This window comes from Sinocyclocheilus rhinocerous, unplaced genomic scaffold (genome assembly GCF_001515625.1).
Source record: "Sinocyclocheilus rhinocerous isolate Xijiao unplaced genomic scaffold, SAMN03320098_v1.1 scaffold127, whole genome shotgun sequence".
NCBI classification, from domain to species: domain Eukaryota; kingdom Metazoa; phylum Chordata; class Actinopteri; order Cypriniformes; family Cyprinidae; genus Sinocyclocheilus; species Sinocyclocheilus rhinocerous.
In genome coordinates, this window is record NW_015664685.1 from 1,224,185 (window position 1) to 1,238,894 (window position 14,710).

Consider the following 14,710-nt stretch of genomic DNA (forward strand, 5'->3'; position numbering starts at 1 on the left):
AAGGCTGCATTTATTTGATTAAAAATACAGTAAAAACAGTAATATTGTGAAAAATTATTACAGTTTAAAATAACTGTTTTCTATTTTAATATACTATAACATTTAATTTATTCCTGTGATGGCAAAGCTGAATTTTCAGCATTATTATTACAGTTTTTGCTGTCACATTATCTTTCAGAAATCATTCTAATATGTTGATTTGGTGCTTAAGAATAGAAAGATACATTTTTTACTTTAATAAACAGAACGGTATTTATTTCAAATAGAAATATTTTGTAACATTATAAATGTTGTTACTGTCGCTTTTAATAAAAAAAAAAAAAGCTTTAATTTCCTTCTTTAAAAAAATTATCTCACTGACCCTAAATGCTTAAATGATAGTGCCATTTACATTTCTTAGCGAGCAGACTTAAGATTTTCGCCTGGCAAAATGAGTGAAGTAAAATCCTCAACAAACTGCATGATTTGAGGTATCAAACATCTCAGTAACATAAGCATTGTGGGACGAAATAATTATTGAAGTATAATACTTAGGGTTACGTTTTTTGTTAAAATCTCTAACTCTAAATATTAATAATTACCGTAGCAAATACCTCTAATTAATAGCAATAAAGGTCCTGAAGCTAATTAGGCCTGTCTTACCCAGAACATTATAGACAGAGCCCTGCTGACTGTGGCCGCCCAGCTGATCCAGAACAGTTTGTCTTCTTTTCTTCAGGGTGCTGGCATCAATAAAGGCCCTGAATAAAATACAAGCTCTTATAGTCTCAAAGGGGCAAAATAGTACTGCTGCAATCACAAAATGCACTGATTGTGTTGGCCAACCTGGCATGCTGGATACAATTAAGAGTAAAGGTCACACTTCCAGTGGTTTGAGTGCGAAAGCCAAAGCGACTCAATCGCCGTCTCAGTTCAGCCACCGTGCCGGACTGGAGGGGTCTCCATGTGCAGCAAGTCATCCTGTGATACCCTGAAAGCATAAAGTCACTACTGAACAAGCTGATGCAAATATACTTAATATAACTTAATAGAAAATGTACTATAGTTCATTATATAAATGATATCGTGGGTTTAAAATCTTGAACTGGAATGACAAGTGACAAAAGTACATCCTTGTGATTAATAAAGTGGACCCAGGCTGTCTATGGTTGGACCCAGCTTGTCTATGCATTAATTGATCAAAATACAGTAGAATTAAAAAATATATATATTATTACAATTTAAAATAAGAGTTTTCTATTTTAATATATTTTAAAATGTATTTTAATATATTTCAAAATGTATTTATAGCTGAATTTTCAGCAGCCATTACTCCATTTCTCTAAAATGTTTGTAAAATATAATAAAAAAATATATATATATTTTAAAATGTATTTACAGTTGAATTTTCAGCAGCCATTCCTCCAGGCTCTACTGTCACATAATCCTTCAGAAATTATACTAATATCCTGATTTGCTGCTCCAGAAAATGTCTTATTATTATTACAGTTGAAAGCATGATGCATTTTTCAGGAATCTATAATGAACAGACATAGAAATAGAAATCATTTGTAACATTATAAATGCCTTTACTATTACTTTTGATTAATTTAACACATCCTTGCTAAATAAAAGCAATAATTTCTTCTTAAAAAGAAAATCTTACTGACCCCAAACTTCAGCGTTATGTTTCCCAATTTGACCATGCATATGTTTTTACCAGAGAAATTTTCAAAGAAATGTGTTTTTTGGTTACAGTATATCATCCATTTCACAATTTATCATAAATACTGGTTACAAATTGGGATATACTAATTGGTGTGGAAATTACATATGAATTTGTAATTCATATGTAATTACAAATTCATTTTGTAATTACATATGAATGTAATATGAAAAAAAAAAGCTCTGCGAATTGGTAATGCATCATTAAAAAGAACAGATTCAGGAGAACATCAGACATGAACATCACTACATTACACTTTGCGATACTTCAGAACAAAAGACTGTCCTACCTGGCGTTGAGGGAATGACCAGGAAGCCATAGCCTTCAGTTCTGTAGCGCTGCCAAAAATCCAAGGAAAGAACTTTGAAATATAGCACTGGCCACTGGGGTAATGACCCTGCACAGATTATAAGCTCTTGTGTTTATTCACTGGTACTTTATTTGCATATCATCAGGAGGTTGTCTATATAATGTATTTTTCTATTATTTTGTTAAAGATATTCTGCGGCAATAAAAGATCTCACCATCAGACTCGTCTTCCTTATGGAAAAAGGTCTCAAAGCTGAATGGATAGGAGAAGAAGGCAACATCCTCCTATAAAACAGAGAACATGCATGCCACATTTCCATGAACACAGAGCCGGGTCATGGGGTTTACTAAAATGACGTCTTACCTTTCCCACACTGCGTGTGCGACACGTCTGAGTCACACCAGACAGACAGTGAAAGGGAACACTGGACCAATCTGTAGAACATGGAAAAACCTCAATATCATGAATTACTGACATAAATTGCACAAAACAGTAATACAGTGACTAAAGTCTGGCCACTTAAGTCACGCTTAAAATGTCTCAATGTCATTTCATTAGTTTAAAAACAAAAATGTGTACTTTTGTCTTCATTTTGAACAGTATAACTATTGTTTTACCATTTAAAACTTTGCTTGAAAAAGTGTACTTGTGCTTTCTTTAAAATCTTTATGTAAAATAAATACTACTTGATTTGATTTTGTCATCAAATGCAATGCCATGCATACATGTGTGACTTAACCTTTGAAATATGTTTCCCACTGTATGTGGTTGAGATTAGGTTGACTTACTATTTGGTAAATCCAAGAAGAAATGGACATAAAGATTGTCATACTCATAGCCCTGAGCAGAAACTGAAAGGAAAAATTGCCATATTATGATCCGAGCAGAGTAACTTTTGAGACCCAGTTTGCAGTAAAATTATAAATATATTGCAGGGACTGTGCAATTTAAGCATGCATTTGATGTACTGATGTTATACTGCTTTGCTCTCAGTAAATTTGGGCTAATCCTTATGATACAGGATAACTGCTAGTACTCACCAATCTCTCCATTTACAATCAGGCGAAGTATTCCTGGAGGTGGCTAAAGGAAGTGTTTGGACAATCAGAATGAAAATGTTACCTTTTTTATTTGGAACGCAAATGAAGAGATCATGATTTTTTGAGACCATGAGTCTGGATAAGAATGATAATTCTTACCATTTCAAAGTCTTGGCCAACCAGGCTGTTGAGGTAATCTTTGTGACGTGTGTACAGCTAAAATAAAATAAAAAGAAAGGTGTGAGAATGATGACTCCACCAGAAAGGGGTCAGCAATCCACCAGTGAGCCTTGGGCCAGCCAAAGAATTCCATATTGCTCCAGGGACATTGGCATTGCAGTTTAAGATGCTTTGGATAAAAAGAGTTAAAAAAATTTTTAACTAAGAATGTCATAGTGTGTTATAGTATTATACCATTTATTTATTAGTATTATAATAATTGTGAACTATTGTGTATTTATTCATATTTTGTAAAAACTTTTATTTCTATATTTTCAGTTATAGTAATTTTCTTATTTACTTTTATTCATTCACTTTATTTATATAGCACTTTACAACTGCACCTGCAGACCAAAGTGCCGTACAATCAAGAAACACTTCATTAAAACACACAACTTAAAACAACACACATCCTACTAACAACAAAGACTAGCCCACCCTCTCAAAGGTTAAAGACAATAAGTAGTGTTTGACTTCAACTTTAAAAGCATTTAAAGATGAGATCTCTCTAAGTTCCTGAGGAAGACTATTCCAGAGCTTCGGCCCCGCAACAGCAAAGGCCTGATCCCCTTTTAACTTTAAATGAGTACGAGGGACAGTAAGCAATAACTTATTATTGGATCTTAGAGACCTAGGTGCTTGACGAACAGCAACGAGCTCAGACACGTAAGCAGGGGCCATCCCATGCACTGCTTTAAAAACATACAAAAGAGTTTTATATTTTATCCTGTAGTTCACTGGTAGCCACTTGAGAGAAGCTAAAAGGATTGGGAATGGTCCATGAGCGTAGACTCGAACTCGGGACAACCGATGCAAAATGACACTATATGTTGGTGCGCTGACCACGAGGCTATTGGCGCTATTTTAGCAATTTTAGCACTTCAGCTTAATTTATCTCAGTTAGTTGCAAAGGCAACATTTATTGTGCCTCATACAACACCTTGTTTTGGCCAAAACTTTCATTTCTATCCTTTGCAGATATGGCAATCCCAAAACGCATTGCCCAGATGATGAACAGTTTTACATTTTACATTAAATTATTGTACACAGAAGTGTTTCAACTCAACCCCTTATGAGATTCCGTTTCTGTTAGGATGCTGCCTTAGAAGGTAGCTGCCAATGTAGTTGGCAGGCAGTGAGTGAGACAGTGAAACCACCAATCCTAAGCAAGGACAAAGGGACATACATCTCTGTACATGCGCTGCTCTCTCTCTTTCTCGTCTGCATGAATGTCTGATGAGGCGCTCTCCAGATACAGCCTCCACACCTCCCTCTTCTCCCCCTGCGTTTCCAGCCTGGTGTGAAAGACAGTCAAATACACCTTCTGTAATCACAATTAACTCATCCCAATATTATTCACAAGAGAAATTGACAGAAGTGGTAGGTCTTGCCTGTAGGCTCCTCTGTTGTTGTTAAAGTCTGGTTTTATTGTGATTACTCCATTACCATCTGCTTTTATGGTGCATAATATATATTCGTTCTCTTTCAGGCCCAACCTGTAAAACACAGTCACATGTCTGGTTATTTCACATTACTTTAAATGGGTCATATCATAAAAAAACAAACAAAAAAAAAACTTATTTTCAAATGTCAGTTAAATTTTAAGGGTAAGATAGAGTGGAAAATTGTGATATAAAACTACAAAATACCCTTTTTGGTGTAAAAAACCTTCAACTGCATTATAAGTGGAGCTCTGGTCAAATAAATTGTAATGTATGATATGTTTAAGTGGCTAAAGTAGAGTATCATGACACTTACTTCCCTGAAGGCCCAAGATCTCCCATGATGTGCATGGTCTGCACTGGTGTGTTGATGATGTGGCTGTTCTTTATGAACTCCTCAGAAGGCTCCCATGTGATTAAACGGGACTTGTGAACAATAGACTCTCTAAATTGTGTAAAAAAATAAAATAAAATACAGGTAAACCTCCTTAACTTTTCAGATATGATAAATGCTTTACAGAAAACCATCTTACAGGCAACTATAATATAGGCTTCTAGGTACTTACACAGGACGTCTCTCTTGTCTCCTGTGTCTAACATTGGCCATGCGTTCTGCTAAAAAGGTTGGTGTGGACTGAGCTGGGATCAGCAGACTCTGGGCTTGCTGTCAATACAATCACAACTTCTGAAAACTGAAACTAAAAACATATGCAGCCTATTCATCCATTGGTGAATCTCACCAAACCTTTCAAAACCATGTTTGGGTCATATCTAACACCGAATAATTAATTATTTATTAAATAAAGAAATAAGAAATTATATTTTGCTTAAAGAAAATAAAGCTTAATTTCGAAATGTTACGATTCTGTATTGTGATATTATTTTCATGACAATTCTTAATTTCTCAAATTCTCTTTTGGCGGGAAAACCTATTCCATTCCCATTGACTTCCATTAGTGCAAGTCATTGGGAACTGAAACTGTTTGGTTATCAGCATTCTTCAAAATATATTTTTCATGTACAGCAGAAGAAATAAATGCATACAGGTTTGGAATGGCATGGAGGTGAGCAAATGATGACAGAATTTTCATTTTTGGGTGGACTATCCCATAATGGTCTTAAAATTATGTTTGATTTTCTTTATACAAAATTTCAAAATAAAAAAAAATTCTTATTTTCCTTTATTTTGATTTTGTGGTGAAATATGACCTGGGTATGTTTTTGTCAGATTTAAAAAAGAAAATGGTAGAGTGAGCTGACCTCTTCCCATTTGGAAAAGCGATCAAAGTCTGTGCAGGTGAAAATGCGCTGGTTTTGTCTTCTTTTGGATCTTTCCATTGCCATGATTTCTGTGTGATACTGACGCTCCAGTGGTGTTTGACAATTTGACTCTGTTTGGTAAAGGTCCACTTCATACTGCATATCAATGACAAAGCAGAACTCATCAGATACACCAGGGTGACCAGATGTGCTCGTTTTCCGGGGACAGTCCCAGTTTTTGGTGTTTTGTCCCCATCTGGAGCTTTTCCTGGAAATGTCTCTGTTTTACAGCACATTCAAAACAGCCCACAAATACATTGCAAAAAAAACCCTGACCAACACAGCCAGCTGGTTATCGGAGCAATCGTGTAGTGATTATTTTCACCAACAAATTCAGCTGCAAGCTACACTGATTACTTGGTCATGCGCCGCTACTTTTGGGGAAGTCGTGGCCTAATGGTTAGAGAGTCGGACTCGTAACCCAAAGGTTGCGGGTTCAAGTCTCAGGTCCGGCAGGAATTGTAGGTGAGGTGAGTGAATGTACAGCGCTCTCTTCCACCTTCAATACCACGACTGAGGTGCCCTTGAGCAAGGCACCGAACCCCCAACTGCTCCCCGGGCGCCGCAGCAAAAATGGCTGCCCACTGCTATGGGTGTGTGTTCACGGTGTGTGTGTGTGCACTTTGGATGGGTTAAATGCAGAGCACTAATTCCAAGTACGGGTCACCATACCTGGCCACATGTCACTTCACTTTCACTTTCACTTCAGTCATGAAGAACTCAACTTTAACTTAAACTTCATCAATTATCAAAAGAGACCTTTTTTTTAAGTAGTAACATATACTAACTATTTATGTTTAATTAAATACTGTTTGTATGTGCTTTATTACAGGGCTTCACCAGGGTGCAGGGTTGTATTGTAGACAATTTTAATTTGCAGTTTAATACATTTGCAGAAAGCACATACTTTGTGCTCAAAATGAGTCTAAAATCCAAAATAATAAGCCTAATTAAGGATAGTAAGAGTAATTTCCATGCACAAAACATAACATACCATTTGAAAAGTTAAGAAAAGTTGTAATTGTTGTATACAGTATAATCAGTTTGTAAAAATTAAAAGTATTATGCAATGTACAATTAGAAAATGTTTAAAATATTTATTTATCATGTTCTTATATAATGTGTTTTTGTAAAGTCATAATTCTGTTATAATATTATTTTGTACTGCTTGCTATTCACAATGGTTACTATGAACTATTTACATAGTGTGATTTTTGGTGAACTGTATTAAAACCAGTCCAAAAATCATAATGATCAAACTAACATAATAATAATAAAAAAAAATCTTTGGATGGGTTAAATGCAGAGCACTAATTCCAAGTACGGGTCACCATACCTGGCCACATGTCACTTCACTTTCACTTTCACTTCAGTCATGAAGAACTTAACTTTAACTTAAACTTCATCAATTATCAAAAGAGACCTTTTTTTTTAAGTAGTAACATATACTAACTATTTATGTTTAATTAAATACTGTTTGTATGTGCTTTATTACAGGGCTTCACCAGGGTGCAGGGTTGTATTGTAGACAATTTTAATTTGCAGTTTAATACATTTGCAGAAAGCACATACTTTGTGCTCAAAATGAGTCTAAAATCCAAAATAATAAGCCTAATTAAGGATAGTAAGAGTAATTTCCATGCACAAAACATAACATACCATTTGAAAAGTTAAGAAAAGTTGTAATTGTTGTATACAGTATAATCAGTTTGTAAAAATTAAAAGTATTATGCAATGTACAATTAGAAAATGTTTAAAATATTTATTTATCATGTTCTTATATAATGTGTTTTTGTAAAGTCATAATTCTGTTATAATATTATTTTGTACTGCTTGCTATTCACAATGGTTACTATGAACTATTTACATAGTGTGATTTTTGGTGAACTGTATTAAAACCAGTCCAAAAATCATAATGATCAAACTAACATAATAATAATAAAAAAAAATAACAACAAATGAGATTTCAATAATATTTTGACCACTTAAATAGGAAATGTCCCCGGTTTCAGAAATTTCAGAAATCTGGTCACCTTCATTTAGTTGCACACACACAGCTTTGCCCTCACTAGTGGCCTACCTGACTGAAGAACTTCTCTTGCCAACCAACCACCAGTTCCTCCGCATCAGTGGCTGTGTTAGAAAGAGAACGAGAAAATTATTATCCACCATATTCCAGGGAATTGTTGTGATAGGTTCATATCAGCGTTTTTCACGTACAGGAAGCTGCTTGAGTCTGAGAGCTGAAGGTGTCCAGCTCTATAACTCCTCTCTCCTGCTGGGAAAGCACTTGCTGATGGAGATGTTGAGACAGAGCGGCTGTGGAGGTCACACGCTGTATGCACACTCTGAAACAGAAACAAAACAGTTACTGTATACATGTTGTGTTTGGGCATATTACAGTTGTATTATTTTTAGTGACTTGGAGCATCGTGTACAGTAAATACAGTGGTACATGGATTTGGTAATCATTCAGAATCATGGTAAAGAGACCTATGGCAGTTTCATGGTGCACTTATGTGTAAGATGGGCATACCATAGTACTTCAATATCATGGAACTGAAATTCATAAACAATAGTATTTACATTGTACTACAAGTTGTTTCTAAGAACACCATGGTACTAGATATGGTAAAGACATTTGGTGCATTTAATAGTGTGTATACTTTTATTTTAGATGTCAAGCACACTCAGGCGACGTCACTTACCGTATTCGTAAGTTTTTAACCGCATCCCGGGAACGGTAAACCGATTCTCCGGTGTCAGTGCACCAACCGTCGGCCATATCTGACACTCGGCCTCAAAAGATAGAAGTATTTAGCTGTAGTGTATCATTTGCATCGGTTGACTATTAAAAAACTCACACCAAGCATGAGCAAGGATAAACAGTTTTAAATTATTTACTTCTTAATGGAATACTCCGGTAGGAAGTTAACGCGACACATCTGAGCGTCTCGTTGCATAGTAACACACTAACGGAAGCAGCCGGAAGTTAATTATGCGCATGCTCGGTGCGGATATAAAGACGCTGTTCTCAAATCAGCCAGAGCTGCTCTCTGACTCAGTCCATAGAAACGCGGGCGATGACTACAGCTGATCTGGGAGCGGAAGTGATAGTAAACACACTCCCTGCTTTACATCCGCGACGCGTTGAACACTGCCTATGAACCGAAAGCTGTTCCACATGTTTGTGTTTGTTATTGACCAACGAATATAGTGGATTAGAAATGCCTGAGGACGGTTCTTGACAGAAAATTCTGCTTTATTTAATGTGCACACAGTGTTGCTGGTATTTTAATCCTGAAGGGCACCGTGGCCTTTTGGTTAGCAGCAGCGGCAGCACTAACTAAGAGCAGATTATTCTTTCCTTTTTTAAGAAATAATGAATAATCTGTTAAAAGCAACATACAGCGTTGAATCTTGCTGCTCTTATCTTGTTTCCTAGCGGGAGTTTAGCTGATTTTGCTTGTCAGCCAAGCCTGACCAGTTTGACAAGTGCCCAAAACGGTTCTAAAACCATCAAACCAGGTTGGTTTAGGCCTGCAAAAACCAGCAGACCACCTGAAGATGGTTTAAGCTGTTTATTAAGGCATATCTTAGCAAGTTATTAAAGGCAAATATGCAGGCGTGGAAAACATGTTTCAAAGTCTTCCTAGCCTCCAGCAGAACTAGGAATAGATGTTGTTTGGTAGGGCTGAAGGAATTCTATTTTACACCTTTCACACAACGTGCAGCCTATAGTTGCACAAGAGCACTTTTCTGTCCAAGAGACAAGTCAGGTGAGAGATTTACCTCTAGTAAACTCAGAAAGACATTTGTATCTAAACAGCATAAATATGCTGCTAACAGAGATGATAATCCCAAATCAACAAAAACACAGAGTGGAAAAGCGTCATCGGAGCTTCAGAAACTGAGGTTTGAGGATTTCAGTGAGTCAGAAACCGGAAGGCTTTTGAGACGTATCCAAAAAGAATCTGAGCCCAATGAAGGTAAACAGTTAGAGATTGTGTTCGGTGCGGCCCCATGTTTGCTGGCCCTCACGCAAAGTAGGAGGAAGCCGAGTCGTCTCTTTGTGAAGAACGGTGAGGGGCCACAGAGAGATGTGATTTTGAGGGTCTGTCAGGAGGCCGTCAGACGGGGCGTGCAGATACAGAGAGTCAGTAAGCAGACACTTGACAAGATGTGTGGCGGTAAGGTGCACCAGGGGTTGTGTCTGCAGGCAAGTCCTCTTGGGTTTATCACTGAGGAAAGACCGATGCCATCTCATGAGGTGAAGAACCACAAGGCATTATGGCTGGTTTTGGATGGAGTGCAGGATCCGATGAATCTTGGTGCCATTTTGCGGTCTGCGTATTTCCTGGGAGTGGATCGAATTGCCAGCAGCATTCATAACAGGTGGAGTTAAAAGAGGCATTTGTGTTTAATTCTTTATAACATTGTTAAATGGAATATAGGATCTAAAACAAAGACCATTGTTTCTTTGGTCATGTATTTTGTTTATGATTAAATTAAAATGTGTTTTACATTTAACTTTGTATTAACCATTGAAATGTGCTTATGTTTATTTGCTGTCTTTGTTAGCTGTCCTCTGACGCCCACAGTGAGTAAAGCCAGTGCTGGTGTGATGGAGGTCATGGAGGTGTTTGGCTACAGCAACTTGAAAGATATGATTAAGGTCTGGAAGTTGATCCCTCCACTTCACCTTACTTGGAATTACAATGGGATTGACATGTTTTGACATATCGGGTAGCCTATCCTAACATCCTTGTTGATCCTGGAACAACATTCCAATTAACCAATCAGAATTGAGGGATAGCTTTTCAGGAAATGTCTGTTTTAGGCTTACAATCAGGGTTAGGTGCTTCTACACCAGGTGTGCCCAGGACCGAGTTTGGGCACCCCTGTTCTACACCCTTGTTAATCAGCTATCATTTCACACTGATTTTAGGAATAAATTATGGGTAGGGAATAGGGATTGGGTAGGGATTGGGTTTAGTCTATATTTTTGGACAGTAATGTTGATCCAGGATCAACAAAAGATGTTGATCCAGGAACATGTCTTAAAGTTCCGTATCAGTTACAAAATATTACTACTTACTTATAAGGCCCTAAATGGTTTAGCTCCTGCATGCCTAACTAGTCTTCTATCACGCTACAATCCACCACGCTCCCTAAGGTTGCAAAACTCTGGACTTTTGGTACTATACATAAATACATTCACATTTTACTCTTAACTGTGAACTTCACAAATCTATATAATTATATCTATATGCTACATTTACTGCATAACATTTATTTTAATCCTGAAAAACTGGATACCTGTATATGCAGACGGTGAGCGTGATTTCACCAAGTACAACATGTTCCTGGATCAACATCCTTGTTGATCCTGGAACAACAGTCCTATCAACCAATCAGAATTGAGGCATAACTTTTCAGGAAATATCTGTTTTAGGCTTAAGATCAGGGTTAGGTGCTTCTACACCCTTGTTAATCAGCTATAATTTCCCTCTGATTTTAGGAATAAATTATGGGTAGGGTTAGGTTTAGGGGAAGGGATTGGGTTAGGTCTATATTTTTGGACCGTAATGTTGATCCAGGATCAACAAAAGATGTTGATCAAGGAACATGTCTTACTTGGCAAAATGTAAAACCAAATATGGAAGTGGCTCAGAATGGATGCGAAAAAATCAGATCTCGTGAAGATTTTTGTGTTTACACATGTGAATAAAAAAAAGTGATGCCAGTGTAAAAGCAGCCTAAGTTTCCATTTGTAGCCAGTAGAGGGCATTTAAATAACACAATTGTGGTTCATTTTCTTTCTTTATTTTATTATTATTTATTTATTTATTTATTGGAGAAATAATTTGACCTGAGGGGGGAAAGCAATGCTAACTAATCAAATACATGAACACAAAATACGTGTTCAAAGTGTTATTGCAGTGAATTCCACCAGGTAATTAATGTCACTAATATTAATTGTATAAATACATAATAATTATTGTTTTTTACTGCAAAGCAAAACAAAAATGCCATAAATATGACCACAATTATTGAGAAAAGCACATTTGGATCAGAAAGATGTCCCATGAAAGTACGTTTAATGGTAACAAACACAGATCTGTAAATTGTTTAGTGAAGAAAAATAAAGAAATGCAGATGAAATTAATAGAAAATAGTTCTGTAAATTGTTGTCAAAAGTAAGACAAAATAGAACATCCTTCTTTTGTTGTTTTTGAAACTTAATTGATTTATGAAATGTACAGTAGGTTTTCATAATAAAATAAACCCTTTTAATTATAGTGAATGGAAAATCTCTTCTGTGGCCTGTAGAGGGCAGTTAAAGAAAGCCATTGAGGTTGAGACCGCGTCTGCCTAGTCCTTTCGCGAAACACATCTCATACTCAATCGTCAGGATTTCCGTTGTGTAATAGCTATAACCAAATTTGTCTTGACATTATAGGCGAAAGCAGAAGAAGGTTGGCAAGTAGTTGGCACTGTTGGGTTAGAGCAATGCAGCCCTGAATCCGCTGTTGTGTCATGTTCAGATTTCAAGACGTCCAGACCTACACTCCTGTTAATGGGTAACAGCAAGTTTGTGTTTAAATGTATTTGGACCGATAATAGTTTTGCTCTCTTTGTGTTACGGTGGTCTGTCTGTGTGTGTGCTATCAGGTGGAGAGGGTGACGGTCTGTCTCCAGAACTGCATCAGATGTGTGACGTCCTGCTCACCATTCCTCCACGCAGAAACCTGCACCCTGGGGTAGAATCACTCAATGTGTCTGTAGCCACAGGTATGTTTATATTAGTAAATATTGTTCTGAATTGCTGGTAACCTTAAAATGTACTTTCTAGGAATTAACCACAGCTCAGGGTAAACGTAAATTAAAGAATTTACATTTTAAGATATATTTTTTCACTCTTAGAGGCAAGTGTTGTTATGTGTAGCTGATATGAAGTAGTTTTTGATTAAAAAATAATACAAATAAGGTTTATTTTAAACAGTTGAACAGGTTTCAGGATTCCATTTTTATAAACCAATTCATAATAAATTTTTATGCAGCTAATTTGCCCTCTTTTAATGTGTTGCTATTTTTTTCCTTCTCGCAGGCATTCTGCTGCACTCTCTTCTGTCCACACGCACAGGAAGCTGATGATGATGATGGCAACAACAACAAGGCAGCAGCATTATTTACTCCGGCGTCTCTTATTAGCCCCCTACCGTGATTAATGACTGGATTACTTCATCAATTAACAGTCTGAGAGTCTGGAGAGAGGCTCATTGGTCAGATAAAGAGAGGCTGTAGATGCATTCTGGACCAGTTACTGACTATGACCACCTTGTTTAAGACAAGACCTGTGCTACACCTGGTCTCTATCATCTCAGGGAAAACATGCTTGTATAAACAGATATGTAATCTTTAATTATCCACCTTCTTCATGAAACATGTTAATTAGTTCATGTGCTTATCACTGCGAACATTTGCCACAAGATGAAAATGTTCATGTTAATTTTATTTTGAATAAATATTGATCTTTATGTTTATTGATATTGCTTTAAAAATACCCATAAAAGCTGGAGATGTAGGTAATGACGGTTTATATACTCAGTTGACTCTTTTTCATTTATGGATTTGGCAGTTGCCAAAGCGACTCTCGGTGTATTCAAGGTATGCTATTTATCAGTTCACGGATTCCCTGCGAATCAAACCTTTGACCTTGGTGTTGCCAGCAGCATTCTCTATTTTTTTGAGCTACAGGAATATACAACTTCTTTTTAGATGCTTGTTGAGGCTAGTGCACATATGTGCGATAATAAAGAAGCAAATGTTACAAATATTTATTAATTGAAAGAGCTTACAATGCACTTTAACATTTTGGTGTTAATGTAAGGCTTTGTATACACTACCATGCAAAAAAAATATTAAGCATAATAACTGTTTTCAACACTGATAATGATAAAAAATAAAAATTGAAAAAGAGCACCAAATGAGCATATTAGAATGATTTGTGAAGGATCATGCTATTAGGCAGTGTTCAGTAAGAAATACTAGTGTACTAGTAAATACAGCACTGCATACTGTACTGTTTACTGCCTTGCTGTTAAAATAGCATTTGAAACAGCATGGATTAAACAGTACAACAATAAAAAAGTAGTATGCTTACATGGCTAACTGTTCCCTGTATTATGGGATGCAGAATTTTCAGTGTGCTCTACTGATTTATTGCTTATTATAGCAAATGTAGGAGGTCATCCAGATATTTCATGCATAGTGTAAAAATTTTTACATTTTGATTGTGCACAGCAGCCTATATACACTGCAGAAATAGAGCAAGTTCCATCCAGTCAGCAGTACTAAAGTTGATTCAGCAGGTGGCACTGCATATATATATATATATATATATATTAGTAGGTGATCCAGCATTGAGTTTTCCCTGTTACAATTAAGATGAGGGATTGACACATGGATGCTGATGCTAGACCAGTAAAATCTAGCAGCGTTTACGTAAAGCTCACTAAGTAGATATCTCACACCTCCGTTTCCCTTCACGCTTCACGGCGAGATGCTGACTGCAGGTTGTGGACCAAGATGGTTTACAATTAAGATCAAATGTGCACGATTGGTACAACTGCAGGGAGCAGGACTGGACAATTAAGCTGCTAATACTATA

At 36.6% G+C, this 14,710-nt stretch overlaps 2 protein-coding genes and 1 long non-coding RNA gene across 3 annotated transcripts in view; 1 reads left to right on the forward strand and 2 right to left on the reverse strand.

The window, feature by feature from the left end:
* The window catches only part of LOC107730313 (uncharacterized), a 2,252-nt gene extending 1,349 nt beyond the window's left edge, over positions 1-903 (reverse strand). Inside the window, exons 1-2 of the long non-coding RNA XR_001638669.1 lie at positions 826-903; positions 643-740 (exon numbers count right to left, since the gene is read on the reverse strand). This is a non-coding gene — a long non-coding RNA (uncharacterized LOC107730313). The remainder of the gene's footprint in view (positions 1-642; positions 741-825) is intronic.
* Positions 904-905: 2 nt separating this feature from the next.
* Positions 906-8,990, reverse strand: LOC107730306 (Meckel syndrome type 1 protein homolog; the record flags this gene model as incomplete). Its single annotated transcript, XM_016541095.1, has 15 exons — positions 8,745-8,990; positions 8,257-8,384; positions 8,117-8,169; positions 5,977-6,132; positions 5,283-5,380; positions 5,033-5,161; positions 4,666-4,770; positions 4,461-4,569; positions 3,215-3,271; positions 3,056-3,098; positions 2,804-2,866; positions 2,379-2,449; positions 2,230-2,299; positions 1,995-2,102; positions 906-970 (listed from the first exon to the last, which is right to left on the reverse strand). Coding segments are annotated over exons 1-15 (1,332 nt in total), but the record flags the coding sequence as incomplete, so codon positions are not given.
* A 108-nt stretch (positions 8,991-9,098) lies between these two features.
* On the forward strand, positions 9,099-13,986 carry LOC107730354 (rRNA methyltransferase 1, mitochondrial-like). Its single transcript, XM_016541176.1, has 5 exons — positions 9,099-10,431; positions 10,618-10,711; positions 12,500-12,620; positions 12,712-12,831; positions 13,148-13,986. The coding sequence occupies exons 1-5, from the start codon at positions 9,656-9,658 to the stop codon at positions 13,189-13,191; spliced, it is 1,155 nt and encodes a 384-aa protein (XP_016396662.1). The 5' UTR covers positions 9,099-9,655; the 3' UTR covers positions 13,192-13,986.
* Positions 13,987-14,710: the final 724 nt, after the last annotated feature.

What these genes read in the sequence shown, in the direction of transcription:
- LOC107730354 (XM_016541176.1), top strand. Translation starts at nt 9,656, where the DNA reads ATGCAGGCGTGGAAAACATGTTTCAAAGTCTTCCTAGCCTCCAGCAGA. An exon ending in GCCAGCAGCATTCATAACAG is followed by an intron (nt 10,432 to 10,617) that starts GTGGAGTTAAAA and finishes TGTCTTTGTTAG; the next exon opens with CTGTCCTCTGACGCCCACAG. An exon ending in ACTTGAAAGATATGATTAAG is followed by an intron (nt 10,712 to 12,499) that starts GTCTGGAAGTTG and finishes TTGACATTATAG; the next exon opens with GCGAAAGCAGAAGAAGGTTG.